Genomic DNA, 19662 nt, shown 5'->3' on the forward strand with positions numbered 1-19662 from the left:
CAATATGTCCCAGGCGATCATGTCATATTTTTAATGGCATTTTACTGGCCAAATTACACTGTGAAATGGGCTTAAAACTCTAAACTGCTATACCTACCTGATAACCTATAGATTGTCCCCGCGAACTCCAACACATGAAACATTTCCATTGTGCTCTAGAAATTCACATAAATTTTTGCGAGAGCAATAGATTAAGGTTTTTTTCTGTCATAGTACTCCGCACTGAAACAAGCGCCCGCACTTCAATCACGCCTTTACCCTTTGCGGAAATTAACTTATTATTTGCTATTCTAACAAACATAGGTTCAATGAGAGGTTCTAGTTTTAAAAACCATCCTTTTTCGCCAATCATGTGTAAGCTTGCTTCAGAATCATATATCCATTCATTTCTGTTATTAATTAATCATGACTAATTAGTCATGATTAATTAATACTCTGTAAACATTTTTCTAGTTTTGTTACAGATAGATACTATAAGTAACTAAAAAAGTAAGTCCACGTTGTGTTTGTCATTTCGGGAAAATCAACCAACCTATCACGACCGGTTTCTGGGCCTTTACCCTTCATCAGGTGAGCTCTGATCGATTTCCTAGTAAATATTAATAGGTACTACTAATCAAATAAAAAATGCCTTTTATTTTTACACACTGAAAATCGATCACTAAACACTCTAAACAGGCTTATATGTGTGACCATATTTGTGACACCTTGTGTGTGCAGTAGTAGTATTTGTGACATACGTCTCAATTATGGTATACATACACGCGTATACCACAATTTTCTGATAGAAAATTCGATATCCTCGGGTCAAAATTAGTCTGGTCGGCTAGATCCGAAAAATTACGTGTGCAAGTTTCCACAAATCAAAGTATTTATTGATATCATACACATTCAGAATTGTGGTAACCTAAACTTCCCTGTATCGCAGCGCCATCTACATTTTTATACACACTCATATTTGTGGTAAACCCGGCGTTTAGATGCGTACATTCCCGAAACGTACCGATTCAGAATACACACCATATTTAATTTCTATTCTTTTATGTTTTCTGTTGCGTCCCAAATTTTTAAAAAATATTTGGGAATGTACAGGGTGGCGCCTCTCATACGCCGCGGTGGCTCTAAGGAGAACGACAGTTTGTATTGAAATGAAATTTTGTGAGCATATGTAGTTTAATTCAGAGCACTTTTTAAAAATATAGAGACTTCTACAGGGTGTCCCCAAAAAAAGTTACATATCAAAGTTGTATTTTTTGTAATGTATTAATTATGTACCCTATATATTAATCGATTTTTGGATTCTGGGAGAAAAATAAAGGTGAGTTTTATAAGAGAAGTACCTATATGACTAAAATGTAAGGTTTTTGACATATTTAACATTTTCTAGAAATAAAGAACAATTTTTAAATTACAATAAAAGCTACCTAAATTAGAATTTACCCGGTATAGCCTAATATATAGCTAAATTAACTATTGTACTTTAAATCAAATTAAAACTCGACCCAAAAAGTTATACAGGGTGAGACAAAATTAATATTGAACACTGGTCACCTTTAAAAGAATGTTAGTCTTTTATTTTAAATCTCTTCAAAATACTATTAAGGTTGCCTACCCCTCAAACAAAGATTTTCCTAGAGATTTACAAGATTTGATCTAAGTAGATCTTTATTATTTGATAAAATCTAGGTGGCTCTGATATGTCTGACGTTACTTCAACATAGCTGTCTAATTAATCCAACTTTAACAACTAGTTATCATTTTGTGTCAGTTAAAACAAAAAAATTTCTCAGAAATTTGCCGAAAATGCAAACTTATCCTACATCAGAAAGAATTGATATGATTCTATTAGTTGGCGTTGTTAAGTTAGGTTGCATTTGCAGTGGGCATTCACCAATTAATAGAATACTTAAATGTTTCTCATTTTATCTAGTCTGTTTTTTTTATGGGAATATGTTAAAGACAGTGTTTACAAAACTCGACCAACTATTGTCGACAACATGAGAGAAGTTATTGTAGCTGCTCTTCTAGGCAGAACTTCACATATGCCTTTTAAAATGAAAAGATCCTTTTGAAAAGACAATTATTTTACGCAGTTAACAGGAAAAGAAGCATTTTGAACATTTGATTTCATTTTTGTTACATAATTATAGGTTTATGTCTAGTTTTAATTCTGTCATAATTAAAATATGTTTTAAACGTGTATCTTTTTATTACCGTTCAGTATTTTACTCTACAATCTTTAATTTTTGTTAAATTAACAAAAGGTAATACCACACAGCCACCCTAGATTTCTTCAAATAATAAAGATCTACTGACGTAAAATCATAAAAAATAAAATATGATTTGTCTAAGGGGTTGGCAACCTTATCAATATATTGAAGATATACAAATTCGCCACTGAACACCGGAAAAATATACCGGATGTTCCTTTTAAAATAAAGGAGCACCCTGCTTTTAAAAGTGACTAATGTTCCATATTAATTTGGTTTCAAATCAAATTTTTTTTTAGAATCAATATCTGCTATGAGTTTCTCCATTTAAAACAATTCAATTTTGATCGGTTTTATCTTGTGTTTCAGGTACTCCTTTGTATAAATATAAATGCACCAAAAAACTACATAATAAAACCTAGAATATTTAATAAAAATATATATAGGGTGTTTCTTAATGATATAGTTGGGTTCACGAGGGAAATTATTGGTTAATTTTAAGAAAAAAAACTTCACAAGAAACTATTTCCTAAACCTATCAACTTGATAACTGAGATACAGATTGGACAAGGTTCCTAGAATCCTTTTGGCGGAAAATTAACTCAAGAGTCGCGTCTAAATCTCATTGAGGAACACCCTTATATCATAATATATTATTAAAAGGTTAATTATACAGTATGTCCCCGGATTGTCTTTACAAGAGGAAAAAAACTTTTTTATTATTGATATTTTCAGAAAAATGCATTCTTCATAAAAATTTTTGTTTGTTCTAAAATGGTTAATCCGGTTTATACTTTTTTAAATTTCCATACCGTTTTAGAGGAAATTAAAAAAAAAACTGAAAATATGGTTGAATTTTTTGAAAGTCCTAAAAATCAACACGCGTTTCTATGGTTTTCGTTCTTTGTTGTTATTGATAGAATTATGATAAAATTTTAATTAACGTCATATTTTTTGTGTTTTAAAATGATAAAGAAACACAAATTTTATTTAGTTCAATGCTACGGAATGGATGATAATGGTTATCGGAATATGTGATACCTTAACAATAGCAAAACATAAGTCATTAATCAAAATTAATAATACCCATCTATCAAAGAATAAAATCTAAATTATATTACGAGTACCATAAAAACTCGTTTTCATTTTTAGGGCTTAGAAAAAATCAACGATATTTTCATGTTTATCATTTTCAAACGGGATTAACCATTTTAGAACAAGCAAAAACTTTTATTAAGAATGCATTTTTCTCAAAATATTAATAATAAATATGTTTTTCCTCTTGTAAAGACAATCCGGAGACATACTGTATATTAGTTATATATTATTACTATAACATATTAAAATGTTCCGCGAGGAAAATCCCGAACGTATTCTAAATGATATGATAGTCGGTCGCTTAGGGTTCCCAAACCGGGTGCCCGGTGTATATTTATCCCCGAAATACCGATATTAAATCCCGGGATTCCGAAAATGTCGAAAAATTTTAATGCCCAATCTAAAATGATTCGAGTTAGTCTTTCAAATATCATATTTTATTTATACTAACAGCGCTTTCAGATGGAGCGGAGCGTCCGCGCGTACCGTCCGCGTGTTCCACTAGTTCAAATGAACAATTTTACATGGGTCGCGCGTATGCTCCGTCCGGATGAGATCGTCGACGGCTATCTTATCTTGATAAAATATCCGTGCGGACGCTCCGCGCGCACGGTCGCGCTGAGTCCTGAAAGCGCTGTTACAGCGTTTTCAGAAAGAGCGGAGCGTCCACGCGTACCGCCCGCGAGTTCCATTACAGCGCTTTCAGATGGAGCGGAGGGTCCGCGCGGACCGTCCGCCAGTTCCATGAATTTAAATGAACATAATTTCACATGGGTCGCATATGCTCCGTCCGGATGAGCTATCTTGAAAAAACATCCGCGCGGACGGTCCGCTCCATCTGAAAGCGCTGTAAGCCGAACGTCAACATCTAAGTGTTATATTTCCGTGTTTGCTATATTTTTTTTTGCAACAAGAATTTTATTTTTTTTATTAACTACATATGGAATATTACTTTGTTTATTCTATTTTAATAAAGCTCTTTCCTCATTTTCTTTTTGATATATTATGTAGCTGCATTTTTATTAAATATTTCTTTAGATTAAATTTCTCATTCTGATCCCCGCGATTCCGAGATTATAGGTTCTTATTCCGGGATTTTAAATAATTGGAAACCCTACTTACACTGAGTGAAAGTTTTTTTTATCTCGTTAGTTGTTTTGGCTAAATATTTGTGAACAATGAGTTAGAAATACCGTTTGATCGAAAAAAAAAACGGCGAAATGACTCACAAATCTACTTCCAAAAACATATTTTTTTCTCTAATTTTAAATTACATTATTAAAAAATAATTTTTACTAATATAAAAATAAATTACAACCTTCTTAAAGTCAATTGGCAGTACGCGTCATGAAAAAAAGAATAGTACGGGCCAAGTAAATGGAGATCTAGGGCTTGACCTCGCTCATAATAATAATTATTGATTGTCATTCCCCAGCCGTCCTTGACACCGTGTTTTTTTCGATAGTATGGTACGTTACGATTTTTTTCGGTAAATATGTGATAATATAGCGGCTTGAACGAAAACAATGATTCCAAATAGCAATATGTAGCATCCACAAACACTAATTCTGAATCAGCGTAATTACACGGAAATTACTAAAAATGTTATATTAAAAGGTTAATGATAATTGCTCACATTAGACAATAGTTGTGGAGTCCTTTTTACAGGAAGTTGAAATTTGTATATTTGTGGTATCTATATTACACACTTTTATGGTGCAAGGTATTTGTGGTAGCACAAATACACATTCTAAAATTATAATATTTGTGGAACAGGTTTCCACAATTAATAAATGTTAATAACTTTCTTACGGTGGAGTGTATAGACATATAAATTATATTTTTAGGTCGTGGACAGCGAGTTCGTATCATTTCGTACAAAAATAGAGATGATACCAAAAATGTCTTTACTGCACGGTTGTCACAAATATGGTCATGCGTGTATTAGTGTTTTTATATAAGTTTTTTTTTCACTTATATGTATAGTCTGTCCAGCAACAGGACTCCTAACAGTGACAGTTGTGTCTGACATTTTAATTCACAGTCAAATTTTATTCTTTGCCATTTTCGTCTGTCGAAATCTTTCTTGATTCGTAACACAGGTTATATTTTAGAGTCACCTCTATTTTAGTCCAGTTTTTATGCGAGTTAACTGTTTGGATAATTGCTTAAAATGTATGGAGTTATTTCCTGCATTTAAAAAAAAGATTGATGTGCAAATCCAAAAATAAATAGAATACGGGGCTATTTCTTTAACATTTGGGTCACCATTTAAATAGCACTCGTCATACAGGGTAAGTCTTAATAAGAGCAAATATATTTAGGGGTCGTATATTTCATTCTCAGAAAGAGGATTATGAGGAAGTAAAACCTCTGACGAGGGGTAGGGGACAAAAACCTCACAATCTTTTAAGATATTTATTTAAATTTAATTTGCTTAAAAAAAGAATAGGGCGACATGTTTCGGGCCTTAATAATTCCCATATTCAGGTCCAGAAAGCTAAAATATTTACAATAAGAATAATAAACAAATTCTAATAAGTAGTATCTAAAGTCATATAGAGGTCAAAATATAAAATAAAATCACAAACAAATTAAAAGGTTAAACATTTTTTAAAAAAAGGTTAAAAAGTTATTTCTATCACAATAATTATTCAATCACAGACAACATTATGGCAAAGTTAGAAAATTAAGGCTTAGTTTGAAAATTAAAACAACTAAATTACAATCATAAAGGGCAATAACACTAAATTAAAGTTCAACAAAGAACGAAAAAACTTCAAGAACTTTCCAGGTGAGGGGAGCCATGTAATCCATTGTAATTAGTTTAAATGACAAAAAAGAACACAATAAGAAAAAAAATATATATATATATATATATATATATATATATATATATATATATATATATATATATATATATATATATATATATATATATATATATATATATATATATATATATATATATATATATATATATATATATATATATATATATATATATATATATATATATATATATATATATATATATATATATATATATATATATATATATATATATATATATATATATATATATATATATATATATATATATATAAATGTCCAATGCATGCAATTCCAAGAAATTTACTTAAACATTAGTCAAATGTATTTTGTAGGATAAATTTTCTATATTTAGTTATCTTAGTTAGAGTAAGTTAAGAATTATAATTATTTTAATTTGTATATATACAGGGTTGTTCACCACATACGACACGGAGTATTGTAGCTAAACGATGAGACTTTTACAAATTGTAAGTTTTGGGTTCGATGAAGGACTATTAGAGGTACAATTTAAAAATAATTTTACAAGATACAGAGTGTCCCAAATAAGTAAAAAATATCAAAGTTGTATTTTTTTAAATGGAACACCCTGTATATTATTTCATTTTTAGTTTCTACGATTAAAATAAAAGTAAATTTGATTAAGGTTTATTATACTTAGACCTTACCGTTTTTGAAATATTTTCAATTTTGTGAAATTGCAGTAAAAATTTTAAGTCTTCATTTCTCCAAGGGTATCAAAGTTTTTAATACTAAATATTTACTGAAGTTTATTTATTGATCAGTTATTTTGTTGCAATAATAAAAATAATACTACCTTATACAGAGTGCCTAAAAATTTATTTTAAATAATTATTATTAGCTTCAAACGGCAATAACTTGTTTAATTTAAACGGAACACCTTGTATATTTTAAGAGAATCAGATGCACAATTTAATTGTCTATCAAATTATATTATACCATTTTTAATGTAAATATTATACCATTAAAAAATGGTATAATATAATTTGATAGACAATTAAATTGTGCATCTGATTCTCGTAAAATATACAAGGTGTTCCATTTAAATTAAAGAAGTTATTGGCGTTTAAAGCTAGAAATTATTTAAAATAAATTTTTAGACACTCTGTATAAGGTAGTATTATTTTCATTATTGCAACACTTCAGTAAATATTTAGTATTAAAAACTTTGATACCCTTGGAGAAATGAAGCCTTAAAATTTTTACTGCAATTTCCCAAAATTGAAAATATTTCAAAAACGGTAAGGTTTAAGTATAATAAACCTTAATCAAATTTACCTTTATTTTAATCGTAGAAACTAAAAATGTAATAATATACAGGGTGTTCCATTTAAAAAAAATATAACTTTGATATTTTTTACTTATTTGGGACACTCTGTATCTTGTCAAATTATTTTTAAATTGTACCTCTAATAGTCCTTCATCGAACCCAAAACTTGAAATTTGTAAAAATATAATCGTTTAGCTACAATACTCCGTGTCGTATGTGGTGAATAACCCTGTAGAAATTTAATTTTTATTACAATTTAATTATAATTATGTTATTTAAAATAAGAGGATACTCACAAAAACGTTATTTAAACAAACGTTAAGTAAATTTCTTTGAATTGTGCATTGGAATATGACATAAATATTTTCTTATTGTGTTCTTTTTCTGTCATTTAAACTAATTACAATGGATTATATGGCTCCCCTCACCTGGAAAGTTCTTGAAGTTTTTTCGTTTTTTGTTGAACTTAATTTTAGTATTATTTCCCTTTATGATTGTTATGTAGTTGTTTTAATGTTCAAACTAAGCTTGTCATAATGTTGTCTGTGATTGAATAATTGTGATTGAGAAATAACTTTTTAACCTTTTTTTTTTAAATGTTTAACCTTTTAATTTGTTTGTGATTGTATTTTATATTTTGACCTTTATATGACTATATTAGAATTTGTTTATTATTCTCATTGTAAATATTTTAGCTTTCTGGGCCTGAAGATGGGAATTATTAAGTCCCGAAACATGTCGCCGCCTTTTTTTTTGAAGCAAATTAAATTTAAATAAACATCTTAAAATATTGTGAGTTTTTTGTCCCCTACCCCTCGTCAGAGGTTTTACTTTGATATGTACTCACACTGAGTTGAAGAACGTTTAACGATTATGAGGTTTTATCGCGAAAAAAAAATTGAAAATTTGGAATGTTTTTTGAAATTTTTTTATTTTTAATTAAAAAACCTAATTTCTTAATAATATGACAACAAAGGTAAAAGATTAAATATAGAAGAAACAAACCCCAGAAAAGTACCAGTGGTTCTCAAAATTTAAGCAATTTTTTTTGGAATTTTTCAAAGTAAAATTATTCAGTTATTTTGGACTTAAAAAACGGTAAAGAGAAAGTATGTTTCTTTTATCGAGATCTACCAGTCCTGAAAATATTTGCACCTATTTAAGACTCGTCCTGTACAACGGATTTACAACATCACATAGAAAAAAAAATGACCATACTCACTTGTTTTGGATCTCGGTTCCCTAGGTCCATCTACAGTCACTTTAATGGCTTTGTTGTATGTTGTAACTTGTGGAGGCGTCGTCGAAACCATTATTGTTAAAGTAAAACTCTTTCCTGAAAAGAAAAAATGCTTTGATATTAAGTTGTTTAAAAAAGATCAGTTAGTCTATTTCATGCATTTCATGGTGTTTCTCGCTTATGAGTTGAAACAGTTGTGGTTTTCGCATAGTTGCCTACTTTTTGATGAGGTAAAAGATGTAGTAGTAGTAGTAGCTACTAGAGTACCAGTGGTACCACTCAGATGATTTTTTTGTTATTTAGAAATGGCAGTACCACCTATGATTTAATGTAAACAGGAAGTGGTTATATGCCTATTAAACTAGGGGAGTACCATCCCAATCAAATATAAATAAAAAACAGTGGCTGAAAATTTTGTCTCTGGAATTAAGTTTTTCTTATTGTACGATGTAATTTAGTCATTTTACCAAAATTTTCTAATTTTGTTTATGCTATATATTAGTTACTACAGGTTACTACAGGTTACTGAGAGTTGTAAGAGTAGGCAATTTTATCTATGGAAATTAATAAAAGATTATTCGAAGTTCTACGGTTCGAGAATATTTAGAATCTTAATTTGTCATCCCCCAATTGTTTTGTCTAAATCCCTACGTTTTAAGGTATTTTACGTACCCCCCTTTAAAGGATGATTAATGGAACAGTCGTCAAAAATCCATCTGTGATAGATTAGGGGGGTTGTGTAGTTTAGTTTTAGGATTATTAGAAATGGTTCGATCATTCGTTATGAACGTGAAGCACTAGATAGACGAAGGGGACAGTAAAGTGTCATGGAGGAATACTTAATAAAATCGACTAAATTATAAGAAAATTAAATAGTGTATTTAATTAAAAGCATATAGAATACTTACATATACAGAGTGAGTTTTAAATAAATGCAAATATTTTTAGGGATAGCATATTTCGACGCCAGAAACATGAGTATGAAGTTTTAACATTGAAAATGTTTCTGTTATCCTATATAAGGGAGCCCAAATCGAATTAAAATGCTACATTTGCCACACCATGACATCATCACGCGTATACGTATAGGAAATCTCGGCGCGGCGGCGGCAGTCGGACATCGCTAATTGTTTATTGACATATCTTTATTTGTTTAAAAGCAAAAAATATGGGGTTTGCTTTGTTACCTTGTCTTGACAATAAGCAAATTGTCAAATTGTTTCGCTTATGTCTTGACATAAGCGAAACTTATAAATTGTTTCTTTTTTTCATTTAGACCTTCCTTTTTTGTTAAATGAAAGTTATATTTAAAAAAATCAATTTTTAAACCAAATTTTCGCATGATTGAAATGAGTTATTCATGCTTAAAGTTTTTTCGGTCATAAGTGCTAATGGAAATGTTTTTTTTGTAATTATAAATAATTATAAAACATGACTCCCTACGAAGACTTTATTTTGTACTGGATCAAAAAATAAGTATTTGTTTTCTCTATACGTTGGTATTAATATATCGATTTTTGATGATGCCCTTTTTCCCGGTCTAATTTTGTACTACTTTTGGAATAAGGGTCCCCATATCATGTACTTGTACTTCCTTCGCTGAAAAATTCAGCTTGTGACACCGAAGTGGGGTACATATATAAAAGCTCAAAGGGTTTTTTTGTTACATCCATCCCGCCGAAATCGCCTCACCAATCTATCCACAAATCCTCAATTCTTTTTTTAAATGAAAGGTATATATGTCTAGATTTGTTATGAAGTATTATTATATCGTTTAATCGGTATTTCTTTATGTAAAACGAATAAATATTAAAACATACCTGAAAAACACCTACACAAAATACCTCTAGAAATCAATTATTTGTCTTTGTCAGTGGTGTGTCAGTTAGATTATAGGGATTATATATCAAGTTTTTAGATATTTTAGGGGTCAGTTCATACAACCAGCTTTAGATACATCAATATTAGCACAAAGGTTCGTTTAAAGAACATTAGTGATTAGTGAATTAGTTATGCAAAGCGATTTTAGAAAATTCATCCTCTTAGAGTGTAAAATTATGTCAAACGATTTGTTGTATGAAAATCATTTACTATCTGGTCTAGAAGAATAAAATTCTACAGAAAGAATAAGAAGGGTAAAGTTAGTAAAAAATTATATAAACCTTCATGACCTCTGGATTATACACATAAAAATTTGCACAAAGGATCATTTAAAAGTCATGAGTTAATTATTTGGACATAGGAATTTATGAAATTCATACCCTTAGGGAGTAGAATAGGGAATGAAAGTTTGCTGTACGAAAATGCATTACTATAACATCTAGAAGTATAACATATTATACAAGGGTTTATTTATAATGACATCAATAATATGAACGAAATATTTCTTCTTCAAATCATCCTTCTAGGAATAAAAAATAACATACAAAGAGAGTATGAGTGCTCTGGAAAAATAAAATAAAATCAGGGCAGTATATCAAGAAAAGCAACAATTAAAAACTTTATATGTCAAAGCTATTTATTTTAGTAATACAGTTTATATGGGACCATAGGTAGAGTTCTATCCATAGAGGGTAAATGTCATTTCACTATTTATTATTTTCGAGAGATCTTTTTTGAGATTTTGCAAAATCTCGACTTTGGTTAGGTTAGGTTAGGTCGAGTTCTAAACTACTTTTCTTTACTCCTTTTTCAGTGAATGTTTAAATCTGTTGTTTTTTGTTAAGTTCGTTATTTAAACATATGTATGTAATACACTCATATTAACACTAATCATATTTTTACGTCTTTATTCATCATTTTCAATGCCCCCCGGTTGCATTTTTGTAAAGGACTGTGAATTTTTTTCTTCGATAAAACAATTTTTTGACAATTTCGATTTTTTTTGAAAAAATGTTTGAATTTTTTTTTAGTTTTTAGTTATAATAATAATAGCTCCCGTATATAGCGTTCAACGCATTGGGAGTAGCAAGGTACAGCTTTCAGTTTTTAGTTAAAAAACATAATTGTTTGATAATATGGCAACATAAGTAGTAGATTAAATTTAGAAAAAAAAACAGAAAAGATAGAGTGGTTTAAAAAGTTTAAGCAAAAAATATTTTTGTTCAAACGTCATAAAAGTATTAATTTTTGCGACGTGATTGACAATATAAAAAAGTCATTTTAACGCCTAGACATAAAAGTAAAGCAATTTTACGCCTTAAGCATGGCCTAAGCATAAAAGTACGAAAATATATGTGAATGTGAAAACTATGCAGAAATTACGAAATAAAAGCCTAAAAAGATATAAAACTACAAAAAATCCTTCTCATTATTAATACTACAAAGAGCTAAGGAATCGTACAACAAACGCAATAAGGACTGAGAAAAGAATTTATTTAAGAACAAAATTTACTAACTGTACTTACAGAGAAAAATGGGAGGAAGTTATTACTTAATTTAATAAAACAACGTAATAACACACTACCTGTTGGCATAAGTAATCCTGATGAAGTCAATTATTTTTTTGTAAACACTGTTTCTAGTAATGTGAATCCAAGTGAAGAAATTTTAAATATGTATAAGAATCCTTCAATAAAAAAATACATGATAATTTTGAATTCACTTTAACAGATGAGGTCGAGGTTAGTCATATTATAAGGCCAACTTAATCGGGCCTTTCTACTACTGGTTTGGATTTCTTTTTTTGTTTATTATATGTGGTTTGGTTAGACAACCCCTCCTGCACTTGAAAGAATTTATAGTGAGTTGGGTTGGGAAGAATGTACGCCTAACAAAACGGTTATCTTCTACTGACTTTCAAGAGTTAATTCAACGCCAAAGTATACCTGACATCGAAACGGACAAAGAAAATCAAGTCGAAGAAATAATTGTTTATGATTTAGTTATGGAAGACAGTAAGTAACTCACTATACTGTTCTATATTAGGTTATTTCTGTATTAGTTTTTTAACTGCCGCTTCTTTTTTAAGATTTCTATAATTAATAGTACAATGTAATCTTAAATAATATATATTTAGATGTAGATTTTATTTTGTATGTAGATGTAGAATAAATAAAAGATTTTGAAAATTTTATTTTCAAAATCCATGTCGACCGAACTATAACGATTTCTGTTTACACTTTATTTACAATATTTTATTGGTGCAGTTTGGTATGAGCAAACCAGTTTGGGCAAATTAACTAAGAGTTCAACCGGTCCTTTAGAAATAAGTTTTCGAATTCAGCAATATCGTTCTAGTTTGCTTGGAGATCTTTAAAGGCACCAATGACGGATTTCACGTCATTATTTTTATGTAAAACTTTAAGAAATTTTAATGTCTTCTAGTTAAACAATTCCGAAGCTGTGTCACACTTATTTATTGCGTGAAGGATTAATATAATTTAAAGATTAATCAAGTCGAAGAAATAATTCTATAACAACATATATAATTGTATCACAACATAGTTATGTCGACTGTAAGAAAAAGTATCATAGTGTTTGAGATGCGTGTCCTTTTTCTAGTTTTTGGAAAGAAGGCAGTCTTTATACAAGGCTACATAGGCCATCAAAATTACCAAAAGATAAATATCCCCACCCCCTTATTGTCAAGTAATTATTTAATAAAGCCAACGAGTGCTTCTCGCAATATGGACATATCACATCCTCCTCAGCTTTATGTGATACAATTTTTGCTTTTTAATGTGAGATAGTAGCAGGCACTATGGAATCAGTAAATAATATTGCAGCAGATATGCTTTCTTTGCATTCTTGTCGAACTTTCTATGCTCTTGGTGCTTCCACAAGCTTCTCAGAGTAGCCATTAAAAATTACAAGAGAGAAAGAGAATAAGCACTAAGCTCGCACTGCAAAAATGTATTATCTGCATGTTTTACCATAGCAATTCGTTGAAAAAGTGTGGTTAGGTTATAATTATAGTTCTGTTTTCTTTAGGTATAGAGTTGTTCATTATTGTAAGAGGTTTTACTTCTTCGTTTCATTTAAATTTCATAGTTTAAGAATTACTGCCCATTAATGCGCTCCATACTTTTCTCTTTTAACAAGTGACAGTGGATTCTTTCATCTGCAACCACATATACCTGTACTTGTATTTACATATATTTGAAATATAATATAAATTTGATTTTTTATTATTGGAAGGTGTATATTGTTGAAGTCGCTGTTTATATATCATTTGACTTAAAGCTACAAAAAAAAACATACTAGATTTTAATAATAAATTAAGAATATTGGAGTACAAAAATAGGTATTTCCGGAGACAACCAAAAAACGCTAATTTTGAACTGGTTGTTGAGCCCGAACAGTTCTTCAGAGAAAAAAAATTAATTAACAAAAATTATAGAAAATTTTATTAACTTTAATTTTGAATAGAAAGATTATTATGAAAAGTTGATATTTTTAAAGTTATAAACCGCCAAAATCCATTTTTTTCAACTTTTTGCATTTTTCTCAAACATCAGATTTGAATTCAGTAGCCCAAAAAACATAATAAACAGAAGAAATCAGACCTACCCCAAAACTTTTCCCCAAAGGCTTTTTACAAATCATTTCTTTTTTGCTTTGAGTACAAGGTGACCATCAGTCTATTTGTAACAAAGGAAAAACCAATTCACCTGAAACAGGGATGCATTTTAACAAAGGTTTAACGTTTCAACCATACTACAGTAAATAATGTCATGTTTCATGTTAGTAATATTTTGAATACAATGCCGAAATTCACCTGCTCGAAACATCGCTACATAAAGACAACGCATTCTTCCTACTTCCAGAATACTTATTTTCTACTAAATCCTAACCAGTTGGCAAAAAATACTGGTGAGTATGAGTTCGAATATATATCAATAGCTTTAGTTAGATAATACATAACCTTGTGTACATATTTATGGTAAAGACTATTTAAACATGGAAATAAGGTCACTACTGGGAGGTTGACCACAACCCACGGCGCGTGTATCGGCGAGTCTTGCTCGTGGCTTGCCGAGTTAGTTCAGTCACTGGGGATCAAAAAAGGGGCCTGCTTGGAAAAAAGTCCGGGAGTTTTGCAACTTTGCAGGTTTATAGGTTTTGGGGTCCCTAACTAAAATCCATAAAATGCACATTTCCAGACTTGCCGCCGGCGCCGCCATCTTGCAAAGATGGCGCCCAAAATCGGTATTTTGTGAATATCTCGAAAACTATGCGTTTTTCGCTAAAATTTGAGGAGAGCAAAATTAAAGAGAATAAAATTTTCTATAAACAAGGTTTTATGAGAATTTTCGCTAAACCTCAACCGTTTAGGCACAAAATCCCTGGAAATTTTACAATTTTGCGTAAAATATGATATATTATGTATAGTCGATTTTCCGAAGTCAAATGTCGATTAGGGTTCACTAAAACTAGTTTTAGTTAAGTTTCTTCAATTTTGTCATGAAACAGTGGCTTATCATTAATTCGCTCATTAATTTATGAATAATTAATTGTCGTGCTGGACAGCATTCATTGCGAACTTACCACCAGGATCAGCATTGGTCTGGTTGTACCAAAGATGCCGAAGAATGGGGTTGGAAGAAAATAAAAACAGGCATTACTCCAGTCACAACGTTGAAAGATCCAGCTCCAAAATCCCTCTTGGCATTTTTATCCTGTAAATGCAAAACCAACAACTATGGTAAAGCCTGCGGATGCAGAAAAGCAGGATTAAAATGTTCAATGATTTGTGCATACTGCAATGGAAAATCCTGTGACAACGTCACTGAAGTGTCAATCGACGAATCCGATGAAGAGGAGTTGGACTTGCTTGTAGATATCCCTCTGGCGGCTGAAGATAAAGAGTTGGACGTATTGAGAGACCACCCTGATGAGCCCAGCACAGCAGACACAATCGACTTTGACATCAATGAGCCAGATCCGTCGGTCTTGTGCAGATAAGTTAAAGTTTTTAATTTATCTAGTAGAGTAGGCCTCCGGGGAGACCACGTTAATATAAACGCGCCATATACTTTACCTCTTTGGTGGCGTGGAAACAAGTACTCATTTTCAATAATCAAAATTAATTATTCATAAATTAATGAGCGAATTAATGATACGCCACTGTTTTATGACAAAATTGAAGAAACTAAACTAAAACTAGTACTAGTGAACCCTAATCGACATTTGATTTCAAAAAATCGACTATACATAATATATCATATTTTACGCAAAATTGTAAAATTTCCAAGGATTTTGTGCCTAAACGGTTGACTTTAGCGAAAATTCTCATAAAACCTTTTTTATAGGAAATTTTATTCTCTTTAATTTTGCTCTCCTAAAATTTTCGAGAAAAACGCATAGTTTTTGAGATATTCACAAAATACCGATTTTGGGCGCCATCTTGGCAAGATGGCGGCGCCGGCGGCAAGTCTGGAAATGTGCATTTTCTGGATTTTAGTTATGGGCCCGAAAACCTGTAAACCTGCAGAGTTGCAAAACTTCCGGACTTTTTTCCAAGCAAAAATCCCTAATGACTGAACTAAGTCGTGGGACCGGGCAGCTATAGGGCAGCTCGTCAATTTTGGCGCGGCTTGGACGTACCCGCACCTGCTTTCTGTCGGAAACTTGACGATACTTAAAGGAAGGCGAGCTTCTTCGAGCTCGGCTCGTGTTGTGTTCAACCCGATCCAACGATCCTCGAAACGAGTACGGAGGTTCGGTTCAGTATCAGCGTCGTCTACACGCTGTACATACATTGTAAGTTAATAAGTAAAATAATAAAAAAAAAATAAAAAGATACATAGACAAAAAGTCAATCGCTATAATATGAATATAAAGTGATTTAGTACAATCTACAGCCATATTATCTTTATTTTCAATAAAACCGTATAACTTTTAAAAACATACCAACCAAATAGATAATTTGTAACTACAAGTTAATGAGTACTGTTTAAATTTTGCATACGTAAAATTCTAAAAATTCTTCACTTTTTCACATACAGAAGAATGACAGATACAAAAAAATAAATAGGACTAGTTTTCACCCCCCTCCCCCAGTATGCTATATCAAATTGTATTGAATTTAAAGGGCCAATCTATAAAAGTACTTACATATTGCGGCTTTTATACAAAGACACTCTCCACCAACGCCTTTTTTTGCCATTGTTGCTGGTTCAAAAAATTACCCAACATGATGTAATAAGCGGCTGCAACACAAGCTGCATTTCGTCTTCGTCGATTATTCATGTTCATATTGCAACACCATTGGCACGACTAAAAACTAAATTTGCCAAACCAACACGAGCCTTCTTCACGACCTTTCACGCGTCGTGGGATCGCATCCACTTGCCAAGCCCAGAATAACGAGCCAAGCCTAGGCGAGCCTAGATGAACTCAAGCCACGAGCCAGGATCGCCGATACACACACCGTGGGATGCCGCCTTAGCTCCCTTCGGGTGCTCGGCTAGACCTCGAGTTTGTTTGGGAAAATTTATGGTTGTTGAAGTCACAACACGTTGATTAAATTACAAAAATCAAATTTTAAAATATTATCATGAGATTGATTAGTGATTAGTATCATTATAGATTAGTATTAGTATTAGTATTAGATACTTACGATAACTTATAGATATTGTATGCACAGTTTTATCTTATAATATGTAAATTCTAAAAGATCTAATTCAAATAAACATGTTTTTGGTTAAAAGTTCTTAGAGAGGGATTTTGCAAAATTTCGACTTTAGAATAAACAACAACCGTCATGGAAGAGCGTCATTCACCCTCTATCCAAACGTACAGGGTGGGTCAAATTCGACGCTTTTAAATGGAAACACCCTTTTCTATAGGAGATAGACGAAAACTAATATCGGTGTCTGGAGCTCAATTTTCATCAAAAACATGATGGTGAAAACCGTACATCAATATCTGTTACCGTTTCGGAGTTACGGGGTGTTTTTCAAAAATGTGCATTTTTAACAAATCGCTGTAACTTTTTTGCTAAGGAAAATTTTGTATTTCTATGAAAACATTTCCAAAGCACCTTTTTACGTAGAATTGAATGGTTTAAGTATAATTTTTTTAGAATTAATAATTTAAGAGTTATCAACAAAAAAATTGATTTTTTATTTGGGACACCCTCTATATTCTTAATTAACTAAAAAGAATTTAAAATTAACTTTTCAATTTTTTTTTTTTTAAATTTTTTTAAAAATATAGCACACTTGATATTTTGTTATAATTCCCTTCGAAATACAGAATTTTTAAAAGTTCGCCATTTTTAACTAGTAGACTTTGGACCCCTTATTGATGATATGCCCTTAATGGAACTCGAAAACATATTTTTCAGCAAGACGACGCACCGCCTCTGAACACTGAAGTTATCAGCAAATTTTTGCAGCCAATTTCAAGAATAATTGAATAGCTAACCAAGATCCCAGCCGTTGGCCGTCGAGGCCGCTTGACTTAGATCTAATCCTATGGATATATTTGCGGAAGAATAAAGGTTCCTTATTCTTCCGTATAACCTAGACAAGAATTAGAAATACTTAGTAGTTATGAGGGGGCATCTTTCACCCCTACTGAGTTAATAAATTCTGTGAGAAAGGTTTAAAAGCTGTCCCGTCTGTCCTTAACAGTCGAACACCTGTAGCAAAATCTCATGTATGCTATTTATTTTTATTGTTATTAGATATAGTTTAAATGTGTTGATGTTGGTTAAATATATTTTAAATTGTTATAAAATTCTGCATCTCTCATAGTAAATATAATTTTCGTTTTAATTGATGCTCACAGATAGAATTTTTTTGCATTACAGCCGGTGCCGTTCAAAGCTTACTTATTTAAAGCGGGCGAATTTTTATTATACTCTATATCTCGAAGAGGAATCGAGCAAAATATCAAGTGTGTATATTTTTGGAAAGGTAATTATAAATTCTTTTCAATAAATTAAAAATATACAGGGTGTCCCATATAAAAAATCAAATTTTCTGTTGATGTATTATTTATTAATTTAAATTTTAATTGATGTATTATTTTTTATATTAATTTTAAAAAAATTATACTTAAACCACTAAATTCTAAGTAAAAAGGTGCTTTGGAAACGTTTTCATAAAAATACAAAATTTTCCATAGCAAAAAAGTTACAGTGATTTGTTAAAAATGCATATTTTTGAAAAACACTCCGTAACTCCGAAACGGTAACAGATATCGATATGCGGTTTTCACCATTATGTTTTTGACAAAAATTGAGCTCCAGACACCGATATTAGTTTTTGTTGATATCCTATAGAAAAGGGTGTTTCCATTTAAAAGCGTCGAATTTGACCCACCCTGTACATAATTATTAGTTGCAGTCAATGGAATAGTAATAAATAATAAAAATTTGAAAAACAACAAATTTGAACAACGTTTTTCATAAAACGGCTTTAAAAATTTCTGATTTTCTTTAATTACATAATAACGTTCAAAGACGATTAATAGGCTCTTGATACTGTTATATTGACGGATTTTTTTTATTAATTTTGTGTAAAATATGTGTAAGAAATTGAAAAATTAAAAAAAATCACCGAGTAAATTGCACATCCAGAAAATCAGCAATTGAAAATTTTCATTTGAAATAGCTTTAAGACTATTAATTTTCGAAGTATTTAACCCTCAAGAGTCTAAAGGTTGCGCGCGGACTCACAGTCCACAGGTACCTATTTTTCCCGATAATTCGAAAATCTGGAAACACCCGATGCTGCGCCGCTTAGTATCTTCCTGTCTCTGCATATTTTATGAGAAGTGAACGTTTGCACATCATTTAGGGTAGTTAGTATCTCTTTATACTCATATGCGGAGTGGCAGTCCGCGCGTGACCGTTTGTGATACTATTTAGTTAAGTTATTTTACTGATTTGTTTTAATTGAAAATGAGCAAATTATTATAATAAAGTGAGTAATCAACTTTTTTTTATCAAATAAGTATTTTTTTAGATGTACCAATTTTTAATAAAATCCAAAAATTCTTATATGCCATATATTAAAATTAAATGAGATTTGAAGTTC

General features: G+C 30.9%; 1 protein-coding gene across 3 annotated transcripts in view; it reads right to left on the reverse strand.

Annotated features, from left to right (window-relative positions):
* The window catches only part of LOC115887589 (runt-related transcription factor 2), a 115479-nt gene that overhangs the window by 60967 nt on the left and 34850 nt on the right, over positions 1–19662 (reverse strand). For all 3 annotated transcript variants that reach the window (XM_030907059.1, XM_030907057.1, XM_030907056.1), the window contains exon 2: positions 8654–8767. In XM_030907059.1, coding sequence (XP_030762919.1) covers positions 8654–8767 — 114 coding nt within the window. The remainder of the gene's footprint in view (positions 1–8653; positions 8768–19662) is intronic.

Source organism: Sitophilus oryzae, unplaced genomic scaffold, assembly GCF_002938485.1.
Source record: "Sitophilus oryzae breed Bouriz unplaced genomic scaffold, Soryzae_2.0 scaffold_578_pilon_pilon, whole genome shotgun sequence".
NCBI classification, from domain to species: domain Eukaryota; kingdom Metazoa; phylum Arthropoda; class Insecta; order Coleoptera; family Curculionidae; genus Sitophilus; species Sitophilus oryzae.